At 35.0% G+C, this 20,139-nt stretch overlaps 2 protein-coding genes across 3 annotated transcripts in view; one reads left to right on the top strand and one right to left on the bottom strand.

The window, feature by feature from the left end:
- The window catches only part of LOC116166648 (proteasome activator complex subunit 4B-like), a 31,111-nt gene extending 15,963 nt beyond the window's left edge, over positions 1 to 15,148 (bottom strand). The window contains exons 1-8 of the mRNA XM_031481675.1: positions 14,754 to 15,148; positions 14,436 to 14,576; positions 3,135 to 3,293; positions 2,866 to 3,082; positions 2,536 to 2,813; positions 2,129 to 2,479; positions 1,661 to 2,081; positions 1,374 to 1,613 (exon numbers count right to left, since the gene is read on the bottom strand). Coding sequence (XP_031337535.1) covers positions 1,374 to 1,613; positions 1,661 to 2,081; positions 2,129 to 2,479; positions 2,536 to 2,813; positions 2,866 to 3,082; positions 3,135 to 3,293; positions 14,436 to 14,576; positions 14,754 to 14,962 — 2,016 coding nt within the window. The 5' untranslated portion in view covers positions 14,963 to 15,148. The remainder of the gene's footprint in view (positions 1 to 1,373; positions 1,614 to 1,660; positions 2,082 to 2,128; positions 2,480 to 2,535; positions 2,814 to 2,865; positions 3,083 to 3,134; positions 3,294 to 14,435; positions 14,577 to 14,753) is intronic.
- On the top strand, positions 14,616 to 19,051 carry LOC116166650. Of its 2 annotated transcripts, none has more exons than XM_031481683.1 (8): positions 14,616 to 14,821; positions 15,268 to 15,361; positions 15,408 to 15,588; positions 17,176 to 17,905; positions 17,954 to 18,263; positions 18,354 to 18,575; positions 18,622 to 18,718; positions 18,764 to 19,051. In XM_031481683.1, the coding sequence occupies exons 2-8, from the start codon at positions 15,277 to 15,279 to the stop codon at positions 18,987 to 18,989; spliced, it is 1,851 nt and encodes a 616-aa protein (XP_031337543.1). In that variant the 5' UTR covers positions 14,616 to 14,821; positions 15,268 to 15,276; the 3' UTR covers positions 18,990 to 19,051. The 2 variants fall into 2 exon arrangements, with proteins under 2 accessions (XP_031337543.1, XP_031337542.1); XM_031481682.1 differs by lacking the exon at positions 14,616 to 14,821 and adding an exon at positions 14,828 to 14,969.
- Positions 19,052 to 20,139: the final 1,088 nt, after the last annotated feature.

Below are 20,139 nucleotides of genomic sequence, written 5' to 3'. Positions count from 1 at the left end.
ATTTTTTTATTGTTTGTGTAGAATGACTTGTCCAATATCCTTAATCTGTGATTTACTGAATGAAATAAAAAATAAATAAATAAATAAATAAGCCCTTTAAGTTAACATGGGGAGCACAATCTACAAAAAACATTTTTCCCATGTTAATTGCCTTTATTTGGGTCGGATTTTTAAAATAACGGCATCGAATTTTTTTAAATAACTTATTTTTAGTAAATTCTTCCAAAGACCTTCTGTCAGGTTTTATGACAAAAAAACTGAGAAAAAAGTGTCAAAGACAAAAAACTAAAATTTTTTTTTCGCCAAAACGATTATTTTTATTTCGTTAAAATTTTGGTAGTCCACATTAGGGATAAAAGATGTAAGACTGTCAAAAATTTTTTTAGCTACCTAGCACGAGCTATTGCGATAGCCGTTTTTTGGACATGCCAAAATTGTGTAATTGTAAACAGCAACAGGTAGATTGTTAGGCGGAAAGTGAGGGTACCTTCCATTCTTTATAAGAAATACGGCAGATTTTTCTGTAGCTGTTCAGTGTGGAGTAAGTGTATTATTAATTTAAATTAGAGCAGAAAAAGAACAGTGAAAGAATGCGGTACGCCTACAGAAGGCCGCGCTTGACTAACAAAATATAAAGAGCCATTGTTCTAATATTTTCTGCAAAATGCAGTGAATAATCTATTGTGGTAAAAACATTCTCCGCAGACAGAGTCGACATATCCCGCTGACAAAATTGAGCGTTTAAAATTTATACAGACGGTGTCTATCTGGTGTAGTATTATCTTTGCGTATATTCTCTTCTATGATACAATGTAAACATACTTAGTAAGGGCGTCATAACCGATCATGTGTGCGCAAAATAAGGAAGATCCTACTATAGTTTCACACTGCATCTCTTCTTTCTGGCCAAGTTGTGTAACTATATCACTATACAAAGATTTAACTGGCAAATACTATTTTCGGGGTGTGATTGCATGGGGGGACTGTACTGGTTGATATACATGAGACATCATTATACATTGGGATTACCATTATCCATATGCTAACACTTGTTTGATTAACACTGGTTCCTGCAGTTTATTAATCAAGCTACGAAAAAGTTCTCCAGTGACAATGTTTAGAAAAACAATTTTGAATTTTCTCTATTACCAATTTCCAACTTATTATTATTACAATATCTCAACACTTAAAGCAGCTAAGGAAAAGTGCTCTCCACACTTGACCCCACACAATGTAAAAAAATTACTGTGGATTCTAGTTTGGGTTAAATCATACTTTTCTGCATTTTTGATTGGCGGTTTCTATATGAAAACTTATCAGTAGTCTAGAGATGAAATATCGCAGTTGTGGGCAGACTTAAAAAAGTTGATTACCTCTGACAATAGCAACAAGTTGTATAACAGTTCATCATTTAGCTGCTCTTCCTTGCTAATATCTTCGTCGTCCCCTAGCAACCTTTCTATTGTATCGCATAGATCTGGAACAAACAATTTCAGCGTTTCCTTAGGGTTGGTTTTGGCAAAACAAGCGCATAAAATTGCGACTAACTTTCCGGAAACTTTCAATTCTAAGATACGATTAGTAGCAAAGCTGTGAACCTTTCTAAGTGCCGCCTGAAAACAAAACAATTTTAAAACAGCGCATGCGTCTTTTCCCTTACCGTGAAAATCTCGGGCGAGCATTGATAAAGCAGAGCGTTTATGACAGAGAATAGCGCAGTTTCCGATACAGACTCCAGTATACTCTTATTATCGTTATCGCTGTGTTCTAACCGAACAAAATCGAGAGAATTGGATTCCACCCAGGCACATATTCTATCGAAAAATTGCAGTACGAAATCTTCTAGCCCGGCCGAGGCCTCACAAATAATATGTTCCTCCTCCGTAAGGTCATCATAATAATTATTAGCTTCCGAGGAGTTTACGAGTGGAGCTAAATTTGAAAAATGCGATATCAAGTTGAAAGTCATCAGGCATTTTCTGATATCGTTTGGATCGATTCCTGGTAAAAATGAGGTGAGAAGTGGAAAGATGTGAGTGGGGCCCTCAGGATAATTGTTCTTAGCACCGTCGGCCATAAATCTAAAACATACGTAATACCAAAGTTGCATTGTACTGTCCACATTTACCTTGCAACTGACATAGTACAAATCATCGATGATAATAGTTTGTGAGGCTCGGTGAGGCTATCCATAGAAGTGTAGAGTTTTTCTAGTACAACTGGGACAATTAGATCGGGACGTAACGCTGCTAGGTATTGCATTGCAAACGCAACTTCCTGGGTGCCGAGTCCAGAAAACATCGCTTGTTCTAGACACGGTTTCATAATATTAACAAAACGTTCAATGTCTGCGTCAGTCAGTTTAAACTCGGGAGATATCTTAAAGTCCCAAGTTATCTTCTTAAAACGCTCGCAATGTACGCGTTGTACAAAATACAACGCTAATTTTCTTAACAACTCTCGAATTTTTGGTGTCCATCTACCACAAAACAATTTACATGCACTCACAATCAACCAATTTAACATCATTATTACTTTCCAAAGTTGGCAGGATGGTAGTATGATTCTAAAGATTGCATAAATTTTTCTAAGTGGGAAAAGGCCACGTCACTCGGCCCACCTAGAGTACACACAATCCAGTTCACCATAGACGTCGCGTCAATTTTAAATGGTCTCATCAATTGCCTCCTTTGGTAACTTACAGGTAAATGAAAAGCTCTCTTAAAACGGTCAAACATAATAGGAATGTAAGGGTCCCAGTTAATACGCCCGTGGTTATAATTTGCCAAACGCGCCAGTAGACAAGTCAAATGCTACAAATTTCTCATGTAAGTTCGTCACCTAGCGTTCAATTAGTGCGCTTACATTTTCCCACACCTTGGCATTAGGACACACTCTCCACAATTCCATGAGTTCTCCCAACCAAAGCTCGTATCCCAAATGTTTCTTTTCGGGTGGAGTAACAATTGGTAATAACAATCCAAGATAATTTATAGTGTTACCGGTCTGTGTATTGTCGTACGGATATAGGTGAGGCCGAAATTCGTCCAAAATTTCTTGAGTCGCTTCCACTGGAAAGTATCTAAAAGTATGTGTATGTTTTAATGCAACATTTCGAGTTAGTACAAACGTACAAACGACAAACACAAATTAAATCTTCAACAACCATTTCAAGAGATGAAGAGTACTTATACATTCCTAAGCCACTATGGCTCTTCTCTATTAAGCGAACACACAGGTCATAAAGTGGTTTCCAATCTAGTTGAAGATCGTCGGGAGACAGTAGTTTTTTCCTAAAATATTTAATTTAATTTAATCAATAATTAACAGGGACAATAATAATAATAATAATAATAATAAATGTCTTTAATAAGTACCTATAGGTTAAATTACATAGAAATGTGTACAAAGGGCGAGATTCAGTAATGGAATGAAACATATGTACATACCATTTCTGCTCTTCCATCTAACCCATGTGATTCCGTCCATTAACAGAAAATACAAAAAAAATAAATAAAAATAATATATCTAGCAAAAAAAAAAAACCTCAAATTAAATTGTAAAATATCATTGATAAGAAGATTGTTCATGCAATAACCTCGACATGGTAGCTAATCTAAATGTTTTGTAAGGCATGCTTTGGATGTCCATAGCTAGGGAATTATACCATTTGCTGATGTTGTAGGTAAAAGATCTTTCATACATAGCTGTGGCGTGCGAGGGAGGTGTAAGCAAACCTTTGTTTCTCAAATTTAGCGTATGTACATCAGTTCTGTATTTTAATTTGCGGTATAAATAGGTGGGTTGATTATTAACTAAAATTTTATAATACGTGCTAGCAGCATGTCCAACTCTCCTATTATGCATATTTAACCATTTTAGATCGATCAACTTGTGAGTTGTGACTTACATGATCATATTTCCTCATTCCGAAAATCAATCTCACACAACTATTTTGTACTTTTTGCACACGTTTGTTATCAAAACTAGTTAAACAAGGACCATATACTACATCCGCGTGGTCAAATTGTGACAAAACCAAAGAGGAGCAGAGAAGCACACGAGTAGACCGATCCAAGCAATTCCGCATATGATATATGGTTTTAAGCGACGCATAAGATTTTCTAAGACAAGATGAGATGTGTGGTGTAAATCTAAATAAATAACAAAAGCTCAACATTAATGTTGACGTCATTAGCAACACGAATTTACATGCACAATTTTATTTTGAGGACAGCCAAAGATTGTAAAGAATGGGGTATTTATACATTACAAGCAATCCAGAACATTCCGGTATGTCTCTATGTATACTACTCTATGTACCAGATTACAAATTCAGAATGTATGGAATATCCCGAGGAATATTCTGTTCTTTTGATTTGAGATTTTCTTTAAAAAGTTGCCATTCCGAGGCTCAATTGTTTTATTGGCTGCTTTGGAAAGGCGTGAATTTTGTACTCTGTTTCGAATAAATATGGGCAGGTCTATCTCAATAGCTTTTTCATCCCACACTACTCTACAGAAACTGTCCATTTCCTACAATTTAAGCTATGGAAAATGACGTCATAATGTCATAAGCACAAAAAGAGGCAACTTTGCCCCCATTTAACCTACACTGTATCTCTCACCCTTGCAGAGATCCCAATGGTGCTCATGAATTTGAACCACTCTGTACATATCAGAATGCCCACCACGACAATAAGAGAACATCATGCTTCAAAAGAATCCTTCCTAGACCTGACCTTCCCATCTAATAGGCCGAAAGAACGTGTGTCCTAATTTGATCGAGACTGCAATGCATCTCAGCTGTTTTTAAAGATATACACATTCGGTTTTCACGACTGAGTGCCACTTTTTTGTGACACTTAATGCCACAAACAGAATCAATCTACTACCACAGAGTAGTCAATAGGAATATTTTGTTGTTTGCATTACTGAATCGTTCATATATCCGAATATTCACATAAACGCGAGTCTACTATTATATTACATACGGGGTGTCAATTTTAAAACTTGCAGTCGGCCATATTTTGCAAATTAAAGAAGATATTGAAAATCGCGCAAAACCGTTTCGGGGGTATCGAGGGGGGAACAGAATGACGTTATGAGTGACAACCCCCCACCCCCTTAACCCCCTCTTCAAAACTTCTAAATGGCAACCCCACACTTGTGACACATCGTTGAAAAGCTACTGAAAAATGCTTTCCAGTGGTACCAATAAAGTCAATGTTCATTAAGACAATTTAACAAAAATTTAATAATGAACAAAAAGAAATAAAAATTAAGCCATGCCTATGTTCAGGATTTGATCGCTAAATTCGAAGAAACGGGATCTGTTATCAATAAAAAAGAAAGCAACCAAGATTGCTTAATGAAGCAGCTCAGGTTGAAGTTCTTGGCCAATTTGCCATAAATCCCTCAATGTCAACATTTAGTTTTTTTGTGTTAATTATTACATTTTTATTAAATTGTCTTAACGAATATTGACGTTATTGGTACCACTGGAAAGTATTTGTCAGTAGCTTGCCAACGATGTGTCACAAGTATAGGGTTGACATTTAAGATTTTTGAAGAGGAGGAGCTGGGGGGTTAAGGGGGGGTGGGTGGTTGTCACCTTAGACCATATAGTACATGGTCTGCTATTAGCCCTATACTTTCAATACAAAATGGGTGGTCAAGGATAGAGGGCACTGTAGTCGTGGGTATATAAATCTCAGGGTAAACTAATGTCGTATGAACACCACTCAGATCGGGTAGAGAGTAGCTTTTATAGTAACCGCGTAGTACGGGAAACTTTAAATACTCTTGATCATCTTCTATACGTCCGCAAATAAGAATAGGTTTGCTTTTTTTTACCATACCTGGGCAATTAATTACCTGACGTTTGTTAGGTTGACAGCCTCAAATCGTGTCTCATCGGACAATTTCGGACAGACTCGTTTACCCTGAAACGCACATACCCAGGCAATGTCCTTGACCATATTTTAGTTACAATTAGCAGTCCATGTACTATATGGTCTAAGGTTGTCGCTCATAACGTCATTCTGGTTCCCCTTGATACCCCCGAAACGGCTTTGCGCGATTTTCAATATCTTCTTTAGTTTGGAAAATATGGCCGACTGCAAGTTTTAAAATTGACACCCTGTATATCATATTTTTTTAAAAATTTTGAAATGACATGTTACAACTGTCAGCCATTTTTATTGTTTGGTATCGGCTGCCCTAGTTACCATGAATAGAATAGGTACAATAAACAAAACAAAATCTCCATGAATCCATGGCCTACTATTTTAAAACAGTAAAAAGTATTGATTTTCATGACTAAATAAAAAAAATAGGTTGTGATACATCAAGGTAATTATGACAAGGAATGCAAAAAAATTCACGTTAAGAGATACAGGCTGTTGCATTTAAAAATACCAACTGTGGGTTAAATCCAAGAAACTATGGTCAAAAAATTTTTTTTACTACGCCGATTTTAAGTAGGTATGTAGAAACATCTAGCATATACAGTGAATTTTTTTTAAATGCGAACATAGGAGTTTGCATGCAATGTAATTTCTCTATGTTCCATTTTAAAAAAAGCACATGAACCTATTGAGTAGTTCAAATGAGTAGTAGATACCACAGATAAACGGAGCTTTACAGATAGCTCGTCCTTATGGGCGACTTGTCGCGGCTAACGCTCGAGAAATGGAAAGATTTTTTAGTAGTATGGAAAGATTTCGTTGGTTTTGTTGGTGGCGCGAACGTCAGTCTCTCGTTTTGCGTGTACTTGTAACCATCTAACGAAGTTTACGCTCGCGTGGAAATTAAATACTAGTGCATCAAGTTAAATTTAAGAATGCCGTTAGCTGGCGGAAATAAGTGTATTTATATAAATTGCGATAAAACTCGTAGAAATTTTAAAGGACTAAAATTATTTTGTTTTCGTAATCATCCCGAATGGTTAAAAAATTGTGGTAAGTACCTATAAGTTGTAATAATTTGATTACAATTTACCGAATAACTTTTATATTGAAAAGTAACAATATGAGCTCGGATTATGCATTTTTAATTACATAGAACAATATTTTTACATGCATATTTGCATTTTTGAACTTTCCATTACGGACTATACCGGGTGATCCAGAATGACTGCGGACAATTTGAATTTCCCGAAAAACAAACCGTTTATAAAGTTAGTAATATGCCAAATTTCATTTATTGTGTGGTGGATGAACTAGTTATTATTGGGCCTTGTGTGTTCGGGGAAACCACGACCGCCAGCGTGTTAAGTAAAAATCAGTAACTATTTAAAGCGCCAAATTCAAACTGTCTGCAGTCATTCTGGATCACCCGTTATATGAAAGTGTACAAATCTTAGTGTCAACCCTAATATAATTTTATTATTTTTAGGTAACGCAGATTTGCTAACTCTATCTCCGACTTCATTGAAAAAGAAGTTTGTGTGTCAATTTCATTTCAAAAATGAAAGCATTTCGGCTTCTGGTAGATTATCAAAATGTGCTGTACCAATTCATTTTAAACATTCTGAACATGGAATGGATGCAAATGAACTTAGCCCATCAACATCTTTAGCATCTACATCATTAAAAGTTTTAACTCCAAAACGCAAATATGTGGCAAAAAATTTACGTTATTCACCAAAAATCTTAGATGAATCTGATATAGACGTGTCTTTCTCTGTGTCTCTACAAGAAAAGGAGTTGCTCCATGATGCTAGTGATTTTCCTTCGCCAAAGCCACGCAAACGAAAATTAATTTCTAACGATGAGACACCAAAAACAAAAAAAATTAAAAAATTATCACGTCACGTCCAAGTTCAAAGTAAGTTACTAGCAACTAAGCGGTCCCAACTGTCAAGACTAAAAAAATCAAAAAAAAAATTTATCTATCGGAACATTGCTGATACTTTAAAAAATGTGAAATATCCATCTGCAAAATCAAAAACATTAGCACTAATGCAAATGCGCAACAGGAAAACCACCTGGACAAAGGACGAAAAAGAGCTGGCAATATATATATTTTATACCTGGCCAGCCTGTTATAACGCAATGAGAAGGCAAAAAATTGTTTTGCCTGGATTGAGCACTGTGAAGAAATGGATAGGGCAGTCAAATTTTTGTCCGGGTTTCAATGTTGATTTTTTAAATCAAATATCTATAAAAGCTAAAGCTATGAGAATAAATGAAAAAATTGTTGTATTGTGTTTCGATGAGATGGCAAAAAAAGCAGATCTGGAATATTCCAAATCTTTGGATATAATCGAAGGGCTTGAAGATAATAATAATAATAATAATCTTTATTGTCCAAACAGGTGTAATACAAAACCCTAGAATAGGACAAAATTATAAGTGAGAGAGTAAAAATTAATGAAGTAACTAACTCGTAAAAAAAAAATAATAACTAAGTAATATAATTAAGAATGATAGGTAATGGAGTGTGAAAAATATCTACATGACTTGAAATATCATTATAGTGATAACACATTGTATAAATCGGTGAGCTTTGTCTGATATTAGTTCTACATCTTGGCAATTGAAATGTGATTTTATTCCTAGATGAGGGACGTGGTATATAAAATTTTATCGAGTTATGTAGCAAATTGCAGTCAGTTAGGTTGTGCACAAGCTTATATAAATAAGTAACAGCCATTCGCCTTCTCCTAACTACTAGCGGGACAAGATCAAAGTTTTCTAGCATAATTGCCTGGGGGTAGCCTCTTTCCGGGTAGTGACCATCCTTGCGGAAACACATATATTTAATAAATCTCCTCTGCACATGTTCGATGTCATTTTCGTACTTTTTGTACAGTGGACTCCATATGATTGCTCCGTATTCCAGTTTAGGTCGAACCAATGTTGTGTAGAGAGATTTAATTGTTGCGATGCTGGAAAATTCCGCGCTGACGCGTATAACATCCCCCGCTACTTTCATTGCTTTATTTACCATGTCATTAATATGAAACGCAAACGTTAACATATTATCAAAAGTGACGCCTAAATCTTTGACCATGGTGACTCTATTTAACGTTTCGTTGGCTATTGTATATGTATAACGAAGAGATTGATTTTTTCGTGAGTATGACACCACTTTACATTTAGTAATGTTTAGGTGTAGTTTGTTATTTTCACACCAATCATATATAACATTTAAATCGTTCTGGAGAATCTGACAGTCATGTATATTATTTATCTTTTTAAATATTTTCATGTCATCGGCGTAAATCAATTTTCTAGCAGAAATGAAATTTGGTAAGTCGTTAATGAATACTAAAAATATAAATGGACCCAGGTTAGATCCTTGGGGCACTCCGGATGTTGGGGTAAACGATTTTGAATTATACCCGCCATATGATACAATTTGTCTCCTGTGTAACAGGTAAGACCTCAGCAACTTAAGTAGCGAATTGCTAAAACCATAGCTCTCTAGCTTGCCAAGTATAATGTTATGGTCAATTTGATCGAAGGCTTTACGAAAATCAGTGTATATAGTGTCAATTTGGCCTTGTTCGTCTAAAGTTTCCAGACAGTACTCCGTAAAGCAGGCCAGATTTGTTATAGTCGATCGCTTCGATGAAAATCCATGTTGATGCTCCGACAAATGTGCTTTAAATTGAAAAGCCAGCTTTTCATGAAGCATTATCTCATATACTTTGGAAAAATTGCAGAGTATAGATATGGGTCTGTAGTTTTCCACATCCGATTGAGATCCAGATTTTAGTACGGGAGAGATCCTTGCAGTTTTCCATACTGATGGAAAAACGCAGTTTTTAAGTGATAAATTAAATAACATTGACAATGGTATCGAAAATATGCGGGCACAGTCTTTAATTAGGTACGCTGGAATTTGGTCAGTTCCTGCAGTGGGTTTATTTTTTAGTTTTTTTATGGCAGCGATAACGTCTTCCTCACTGACATTAGCTTTGATATTAATCAGCTCACTAAATATACTAGGAGGCACCGTATCTTGGTTATTTGGGCAGAAAAGATAGAAAGGCTAAAAAGGCTCTTGTATTAATGGTTAGAGGGTTATTCAGAAAATGGAAATTACAGATCGGTTATTTTCTTGTCCACACCGGTATTTCCAAAGGGAACTTAATTTCGATTATTACTACCGCTATCAGCAGCTTAAAAAAGTGCGGAATTACAGTAAAAGCTGTAATTTGTGATCAAGGGACAACAAATGTCTCCGCCATTAAAGGTTTGGGAGCAACAATTGATAACCATTTTTTACCATAGAAAGTGATAAAATTTTTGTTTTCTACGACCCACCTCATTTATTCAAAAGTGTTCGCAACAATTTGTTGAATGGGTATTTCCAATATCAATTTCCTGATGACGACACCATATTTAATGTGAAGTTTGACGATATCGTAACTGTTTACAATTTAGAAAAACAAAATAAGTTAAGCAGATTATTAACAAAGCTAAGTGATGTGCACATCAATCCTAACTCTTTTCAGAGAATGTCTTGTAAATACGCGCTGCAAATTCTTAGCCATACCGTATCTGCAGCAATCAAGACATATATAACATTAGGGAAAATAAAAACCGCTAGTGCACTCAACACTTCAAATTTTGTTAGCTTGATGGATAAGTTATTCGACATTTTTAACAGTCGATCGCAATTTAACCAAAATCCATATAAATGCTCTTACTCAACGCTAAAGGGCGAGCAAAAAATTGTTATTTCGGAAGCAAAAAAATTTTTCCAAAATATTAATAAAATTGACTGGAAAGGGAAAACATCACGGCCACCTTGTTTTGATGGAATACTCCTGTCGATCAACGCATTAGAACAGCTAAACGAAGACGTTCGTGAAACAAAATCATTTCTTTTAACATCTCGATTAAATCAAGATGTTTTGGAAAATTATTTTTCCATTGTTCGGTCACGAGGAGGTTGCAACAAAAACCCTACAGCAAGGACGTTTAGAACAACCTTTAGAATCAACGTTATAAATAATTTGATGAAGCCCCCAGGTTCCGCTAACTGTGAAGAAGATGAAGACGAGTTCATCGATATAACACCTTTACCTGCAGAGGACGAAGAACAAAAGATTCATATAAATTATGCTAACCCTACAACGTCGTCTGAAGTTGACAGATATTCTTCTTCCAGTACTTCATCATCGTCATATACAGAAAATGAAGCAGAAGATTGTGCTGTCACCTATTTTGCAGGTTACATTTGTAGCAAGTTAATTTCTAAATTCAGTTGTGAAGAATGTACACTTAAAATTGTTACAAAAAGAGGTACTCTAGATTCAACAAGAGAATTATTTATTTTAAATAAATTATATACTAATGTTCAACCCTCGTCCGTGGGTTTGCGAACTCCAAGTAAAAATATAATTATCTTGGTGAAAAAAGCATTCCGTTGCTTTCACAAAATTTTTGATAAAGATAAATCAATTAATAATATTAAGGAGAAAATGATGAAAAATATACTTACAAAAATAAATTTAGAAAACATTTGTAATAATGACGTTCATCAGACGTATTTTCTGGATCTTTTGTTAAATACAAAACTGTATAAAGAGTGTAAGTGGTCAAATGAAACACAATCTTCTAAGGCAACTACCAAATCCGAAATTAAAAATTTTACAAAATAAATAATTTTTAACTTTTAATGTCGATTGTTCAAATTTTGTAAAATCAATAAAAACACGTTTGATTTTTAGCAAGGTCTTGATTTGTATTGCGTCATAATTGCCATTACATTTTTACAGGTAAATAATTATGTACCTATTCTATTTTTCATTTTAATATATAATTAGTTTATATTTATTTCTCTTCTCACTGCGAATCTTTATTTTAAGTTATTGTGCCAAATACTTTAGATTTTAACTGTTAAAATGTAATAATACCTACTTGAATAAAATTTCTATTTTCTGGAAATAATTCTTTATTTGTGGATCGCAATTATGATATGATATGGTAAGTTTAAAAAGAACGCGCGATCGTTCAATATGTAGGTTAGTAATTTGTACACATGGGATTTTTAGGCAAACAAAATTCCTTTGGATTTATGCCATTAAGGGCCGGTATTATAAACGTCAGTTGACTGGAGATTGAGTTCAACCTGAGATTGACGCGAATTTTGTGTTTTAAAATCAATAAAAGGTAGTTTATTTATGGGATTGCCGCGACGAGGCGCTTTATTTGTGGATGCGACAAGGGCCCTACCGTCGTTGGAAGCTCGCGCGACCTTTATAAAACACAAAAATCGCATTAATCTCAGTTTCAACTCAATCTCCAGTCAACTGACGTTTATATACCGGCCCTAAGAGTAGATTTGATCAAACAAAAGAGTGTTTTTTTACTTTAGTAGAATAGGCTACTTGTAGTTAAAGATAAGCGCTTGAGCTAAAAATAGTCTTTGTAAAACAGCTGAGAATACACGTTCGTTTCGTGCGACTTTGATATCACACTTTTTTTACGCTGGGGAAGGCCTCGTCCTAATAAATAATCCCTACTGTGTGCGCAAGATGTGTATTTCTTCACTTCCCCACTCCTGTGATAACAAAAATAGCATGAAATTTACTGCACTGGCAACTCTCTAAAATCTTCATATTAACATTGCACGAGCTATCTGTAAAGCTCCGTTTATCTGTGTAGATACAATTGACAGCTGTCACATTTTTAAAAATATCGCCGTCCAATTTAATTACGAAATCGGTTAGGTTATTGCTTAGAATGTCAAGGAGGACACTTCGAACATTTATTCTAATTGTTTTCCTTATTTATTTTCTTACTTTCTTCATTTATGTATTGAATAATTCAAATTAATAGAATACCAGGTGCACATGACCTACAAATAATTGAAGGTTGGTTCATAATGAATTGTGATAACAGCGCGTGCCATGTGAAGTCAAGTTATTGTCAGTTTAAGAAAAATTTATCCTAAAGTTGCTATGGCCTCACATGGCTTCTTTAAAACGATCTTACCGAGTGCTCTTCATCATAAAGACTATGAGTTGCTGGTCATAGTCACACAAGTTGCGCGATTTGGGAATGTGAACCGCGCACACCTCATAGATTGATGTGTTTTTTAAAAAATCGAACATAGGGAAATTAGATTGCATGCAAACTCCTATGTTCGCATTAAAAAAAACTCACTGTATATAACATCCCAAACTTTTCGTTTTCACCCTGTATCTCAGAACCAAACGTAGCTAGATTGAGTCTGTTTGTGAAGTTTCACAAAAAAGTGATACAAGGTCGCGAAAACCGCAAGTTTCTATCTCTCTATACAGTTGAGATACACTGCATAATAGGACACATAGTATAATTGAATTTTATAATTTGTCCTCATCTTATCATCCTGACGGGCCGCAGACTTTAGAACGGCGGGCCGCGTGTTTGACATGCCTGTTAAATGTTTCATTTTTATTGTTTTCCTTTGTGTAGAGACACAAGTGGATACTGCTGGGTTCCCTGTGCTGGTACGATCTCGAGGACATATTAATTAATCGTTTCCAGATGTGATTTTTACTGCATTAAAAATATACCAGGGTGGTGCACGGTAAGTAGGAACATATGGATTTAACATGGGAAATTTGTTTTATGCAATATCCTGCCCTCCTGTACATTTTACAGAAAAAACTGTGGAGTTTAAAGTTGTTCAGAATTAAAAGGTGCATACAACACTGTTTTTACATGTTTTATTAAGCTTTTAGTATACCCGTAACTTCAAAAATAAATTTCAACATTTCTGTTATTAGTAGCAATTCATAAAACAACAAAAGTCATGGCTATTGCTACTAATAACAGAAATGTTGAAATTTATTTTTAAATTTGCGAGTATACCTACCAATTTTGTATGCACCTTTTAATTCTGAACAACTTTAGTACAGGAGGGCAGCATATTGCATAAAACTAATTTCCCATGTTAAATCCCTATGTTCATACTTACTGTGGACCACTCGGTATAGGATTCTGTGAAATTTCTTTGTGTGCGAGTGGAGAGGATCCGATTGTGTGGTCGCTCCACAAAAGGGAGTGGTGTATAAAAATTGTCCACGAAATGGAACAATACTGTAATATTTTTAACCGACCGGAATGGCCTTCCGGTCCATTTAGAGCCCTACTCACATTAATGCTGATTAATACTTTGTAAAAAATGGGATAGAGTAGAAATGTTCACTCCTTGCAGTTGCAGGAACAGGTTTCTTTTTGTTAATGAACAAACAAAAGTAATGATCTGTGAACATACAATCATACTAAATTGTAACTATATGGCAGGACAAATCTCGTTGTTTTATTAGTTGATCATTTAGTAGCGCATGCTTGGATAGCATTCAAATTTGCAAGGGCAAGTGCAATTATTTCAGTTATCTTAAACACACGAAATGAAAACTTATGAGAAAGTTTGAATAACTAGCAATTAAAAAAAACTCTCCAAATAAAAAAAAGAGAAATACTTACTTTAATAAAAACGTTAACGTAGAAGCAAATTTATTAATTCTAGTCGGTTCTAAACCTGGAATGGTCACTAGTTCATAATACAATTTCACTAAGGCTACATGGTCCTCTTTCGAAAATTTTAGCCCGTATATTTTGATATACCTAAAACAAGAACAAATTATGTACAGCGGGAAATATTCAAAAACAGCTGAGTTATGACGTCACGCAAATGGCGTGTTAACTTGAAAAGTCAAAAGCGAAGGGTTGGAAAATTGCGAAATACCCTTATTCGAGTCGTAATTTGAATGTCTTTCGAAACATTGTAGTGAAGGTACTTACTTATTTAACCTGGAAGTCCAAACCATACATCCTGGACGCATTTCACGTGCCAAAACTGACTTGACGAGGTTAGTTTTTATGTCTGTAAATAATTTGTTCGATTCTTCATCCAGTTCGTCAACGTAAGGTAATAATTTGTTGTAAGCAGTTTCTTTTTGGGGTCGAAACCCTAATAGCTGAAAACGTTCTTTTGGATCGTCCTGATCCATTATACAGGTAAGAAAACAATTGCACTTAAACGTTTGAAGTCCTAATTATCAAATCGACAAGTTCACACCGTGCATTAAACGCGAACAATAAACAATTCACGCAGAACTCGCTATTTTTATGTCAATTTTTGCGCCAGTCATGAATAGACATCTTTTGTTTTCATTAAAATGCCACACTGACATTTGGATAACCAACCAGAGCGCTGCCACGAAAATGCAATTCACGTTCCCCAATCACATTCTTGGCGCGAAATTTAAATTTAATTGGCAAAATTAGAAAACGATAATTAATCATTTCTTTTCAGGCCATCACCATGAAAGCTTTCGATTTAATCGCCCAATTAACTAGGTTAAGACGTATTCACACCGATTGCCGACTTTATTCGAAAATAAACAAAGGTAGATAATTAAACAATAGGATTTCCTATTATGCGCTTATTTTTAGAATTTTCCAAAGCCCCCGTTACCGTTGCATCATCTGCTCCTGATTATCTAATACAAAATTTAAGGAACGCTAGAAGTTCGCAGAATGTGTTGGAAATAGTTAAGGATCATTATAATATTATGAACAGCAAGCAAGTGATGCAAGCTTTGAGGTCGATCTATTTGTTGCAGAAACAGGGAAGGTAAATTGTATTTTTAAATGTTGATAAACAAAAGATACTCAAATTTTGCCAGTAGGTATACAGTATGTACCTACTTACCTATGTTGCTCAATTGCAGTTATATACAGTGTGTTCCAACTATTGTTAACTTTCTTATTATTTAAACAAATATTGGCACCAATATAAATTTTACAAGATTATCACATGGACATGTGATATATGTCTGTGGCTTATCTTGGGGAATTCAAAATATCGACTGAGAACTGTTACCTGAAAGGAATTCGCGATTTAGATTAACACTAGCGGCGCTGGTATAATTTACAAATGGCGTGTATAGGAGTGTATCAAAGACATACTGTAATAGCGGTTTGTAAACATTGGGTTACTCTTATAGGAAATAAAGCTCTAGAAAAAGCCTTCGGAAAAATCCGAAATATCTAGGGCTAGAGTATCCTTTGAAGAGGAACTAGAAATCTTTGACTGTGACGAAAAGTATATAAAGAGTCTGAAAGGCACTGAAAGGATGCCCTCTAGCGGCGGCGAAGTTCAGGAAAGCACCTAAAACGCTTTGAAACGTTTTTATATTGCTTTCGAAGGTCTTCAGAACAGTTTTTTTATTATCTTACTTTTGAAATCCTCATAATTCTCGGGGCACAATTTTCTTTGAATGTTCTCAAAAAATACTCCTAAAGGCTCCTTGCAGTCTGAACCTCTTCTTAGAATTTCCATACAACCACTAGACCACTTCTAGGAATCTTTTCCAAACCTTTATAGAATCGTCGTTGAATCATCCTACGATTTTAGAATCTTTTTATGTTTGTATGTTGACAAAGGAACAGAAGATTGCAATATTCCTATACTGTGCTGGTAATCTTCTCAGAATCGTCCTAATTTCTTCAGAACCTCAAAAAACTATTATAGAATCGTTCGAGTATTGTATTTATAGATTTTTATATTAGACTCCTTAAGATTTCTGTATAAAACCGTTAGAAGCCCTAGAATCTACAGACAGAACGTTAAAAACATTTAGAATGTTTTAAGTATTTATAGGAACCTCTGTTAGACTCTAAGGAGAACTGACTGCTGTAGAGATAATCAGACAATACCGTAGCTGGTTTGATATGCTCTTTAGCAAATCTAGGAGTTTTTATTTTACTACATCTCAATTTGTCACTTGTTTTCTTATAGTGTGGTATAAATTTAAATGGAATAATGCCTAGCTTTATCTCAAATTCTAAAGGTTATAATATTCGTGCTATTATTATTATGAATCGGACGATCAAAAATGAGCGGTTGAGTCGCCTTTGGAAGTTTAAGTTAAGTACGATTTTCCATGTAAGTAAAAATTCCAAAGGTGACTCGACAGACAATTTTTGATCGCATATAAATCGTGTCTGGTGATTAGCCTTACTAGTAAAAGAGTTTAGTAACGCCACAATTCTTTGTTCGTTATGGTTTCCTTTGAATTTTTGTTTATTGTTAATCTTCAAGAATTAAAATAATTTGTTTGTAACTATACCATCCAATAGCGCCCTCTGACTAGTTTAAAATTGTTTCGTGAAATTATTTATAAGTACAGGAATTATGAAGTTTTTTTTTCCTTTGCAGCCAGGATCTATCAACTCAACAAATCATGAAAAATCCTAGCTTTGAAAGGCTCTGTCACAAACTGAAGAGTCAAGCTGGTCTAATAGAATTAAATGAAACAATTGAGGCCTTAAAAGTGGTCTCATACGTTGGCGTCTCAAGTACAAGTACGATTGTACAAGTACTGCTGCAGTTACTGCGTCATAATATAAATGATTTATCCTTACATCACATAATATTTTTGGATTTTCTACTGAGACAATTTAAAAGTTCGCCTCTGGTCGAGGCCCTGTTAATTGCTTTACCAATTGTGTTTGATGTAAATCTCCCAGTGAAAATCGAGACTCGAAATGTAACATATCTGGTAGAATACCTACAATATGTGTCAAAGAAAAGGGTCTCTGAAAAGTGTATATCGCTGATTGTGAACAACTTAAAAACACATTGTCAAGATGGTTCTGTATTGGAACCCAAGCTCGCTAAAAGCATAATATGGTCTATATGTGATATGGAGGACAATGAATTCTTCGAACCTCTTTTGAAAGATGCTCTGAATGCAATGCTCTTTAATATCGACGCATTTGATTGGCGCGATTTGGAAACAACACTGTCAAAGCTTGCAACCAAATATTCACCACAATATCCATTTTATTATGACGAAGTATTTTATGATACATGTGCAAGTTATGTCATCGATAAGGATTTGGGATTTCAAGAGGCACTGTATACTTTAAGGAAGATGCTAAAACCGGTATGTGCTTCTTGATGACTTTGTCAAATGATCGTCTTATTTTTGCAGAATCACTCCAACGAAAAGTTACTTAGTTACCTTTCTCAGAAGTGTCATGAAGATCCACACTTATTGCTCAAGGCGCCGCCAATGACTATTTTTACGGTGGCGATATCAATTAGTTTGACAGAATTTAGACCGATCCATTGGGAAACGATGAAAAACGCACTAGCAGAAACGACATGCTTTCAGGATTACAAAAAACCTGATATATTGTGGATGAAGCTTGCTGCTGCCCTGTGCTCATTGGATGTTTACAAATTTGATGTCTTAGATAAATGTTTCAGTGATTCGTATTTGGAGTCGATGATTAAACAAAGTAAGTTATTGTTATTATTTTCTATTGCTGGTTGAACTATTAATTGTTTGTAATATTGCATACATTAAACACCTTTTGGTTTTGTTTTAGGAAACATATTCGATTTTGGAAATTTCATTTTAGTATGCCAAGCAATTAACGCTTTTCAACCAAACTATGCACATTTGCTTCCTTCAACAAACATCATCAATAATATATTCGCCCAAATAAACCATAATGAAAATTACCCTTTAGAAGTTCCACTAATAAAAGGTTTGGGAGGAGAGGTGTATGTTAAAACTGGGGTAACAAGTAAACTGGCTCATCACATAGGTAAGTCTATAGGTTGTCAACGCCCTTGACTACATTAGATTTATAGATCATGTGGTGGTACTACGTAAGGGCGGCTATCCCATTTCGTTGCCCCAAGACGCAAAGCATCTAGAAGATATTACTGTTGCACCCGACAGTCAAATGTAAGTATGTGGGTTAATAAAATACTTGTTAATGGTGTTTTTTAGAGTTTTAATACTCGTTCTTGGCCCGTCGCATTACACGATTAACAACAAAAAGTTGAAAGCGTCTACTGCTCTAATGATAAAAACTTTGGAAGCCAAAAACTATACCGTTATACCATTTTCGCTTGAAGTGTGGGAAGGTCTAGCAGACTTTGAAAAGGTTCCCTATCTCATGCAAGAAATTAAATCTAGCATTGAAAATGAACAAAATATGTCAGAAATAAGATAGTAGTAAACATGTTAGTTGTATATTTATAGCATTTTCAATAAACAAGAATAGATTGAGATGAATATTGATAACTTTTTTAATGAAAAGCAGGAGAACATACACAGGTAGCAGAGGAAAATATTCCAAAAACTAGACTGCAAAGACAAAAAGAACAAACAAAGAATTATACCAGATCTATAAAGAAAATAATATCCTGGAGGTTATATAAAAAGGTTACATAGGGTTGCCATCCGTCCGGATTTCCCCGGATTTGTCCTAAGGGTGCGTCCGGGCGGGTTTTCAATGGTACTCCGGGTTTTGAGGTACTGTGGGTGAATTAAAAATCTTTCTGTCAAAATTTAAACCAACAAGATAAGCTTTCAAGCGCAAATCAGTTTTGGTAACAATTTTTAAAACACCGAAAATGCTCATTTATAGGTACTCGGAGTTATTGAAAATTGCGCACTACTTTTTAACGCATTTCCACAAAAAAAATGCGCTATTGTGGCCACTTGGCCGTCCGTCCGCTCGTTCGTTGGGACGCTACTAGTTTTGCATTCCTGCTCATAATGACAACGCTGAAACAGTATTTTCACTAGTGGCACAACAGTGGACAAAATAAAGGAATTTATTGAATATTGAAACAGTCTCGTCAGTGATAAAAATAAAGTACAATTTTAAAGATTATAATTGTGTAGATTTTTATAAATTTCTTTTAAGTAAAGAAGCTATTCTAAAGGCTATTGGAAAGACAGATAAATACCGAAGATCTGAAAAGTAGTTTCCCTAAACATTTTATTTTACTAAAAGACCAAATTTTTGTTTCATTTAAAAATTATTGTTATTAGCTCTTATAACTTTTGTTAAAAATAAAAGACCAAATATATTATTGTTATTAGCTCTTATAACTTTTGTTAAAAAAGTAGGTATATATAGGAGATTGTACGGTACTTCGGCGGAGAAGAGAACATCTTTTAGGATCCCGGTTTCGCCCATATTGGTAGTAATTGCGATACTACCGCGATGAGTGGCTTTAATTGACGAATCCTCCTTTGCAACTGATATTTCTACCGGCGTCGATAGCTCTTCCGAATGGGTGAAATAGTGAAGCTGATTCACGATGTGATCCGTTGCTCCCGAATCCAAAATGAATGTAATGGTACCGTTCGTC

This window comes from Photinus pyralis, unplaced genomic scaffold (assembly GCF_008802855.1).
Source record: "Photinus pyralis isolate 1611_PpyrPB1 unplaced genomic scaffold, Ppyr1.3 Ppyr1.4_LG3b, whole genome shotgun sequence".
NCBI lineage: Eukaryota > Metazoa > Arthropoda > Insecta > Coleoptera > Lampyridae > Photinus > Photinus pyralis.
Note: the sequence above shows the minus strand (reverse complement) of the source record. Positions and strands in the feature narration are given on the sequence as shown.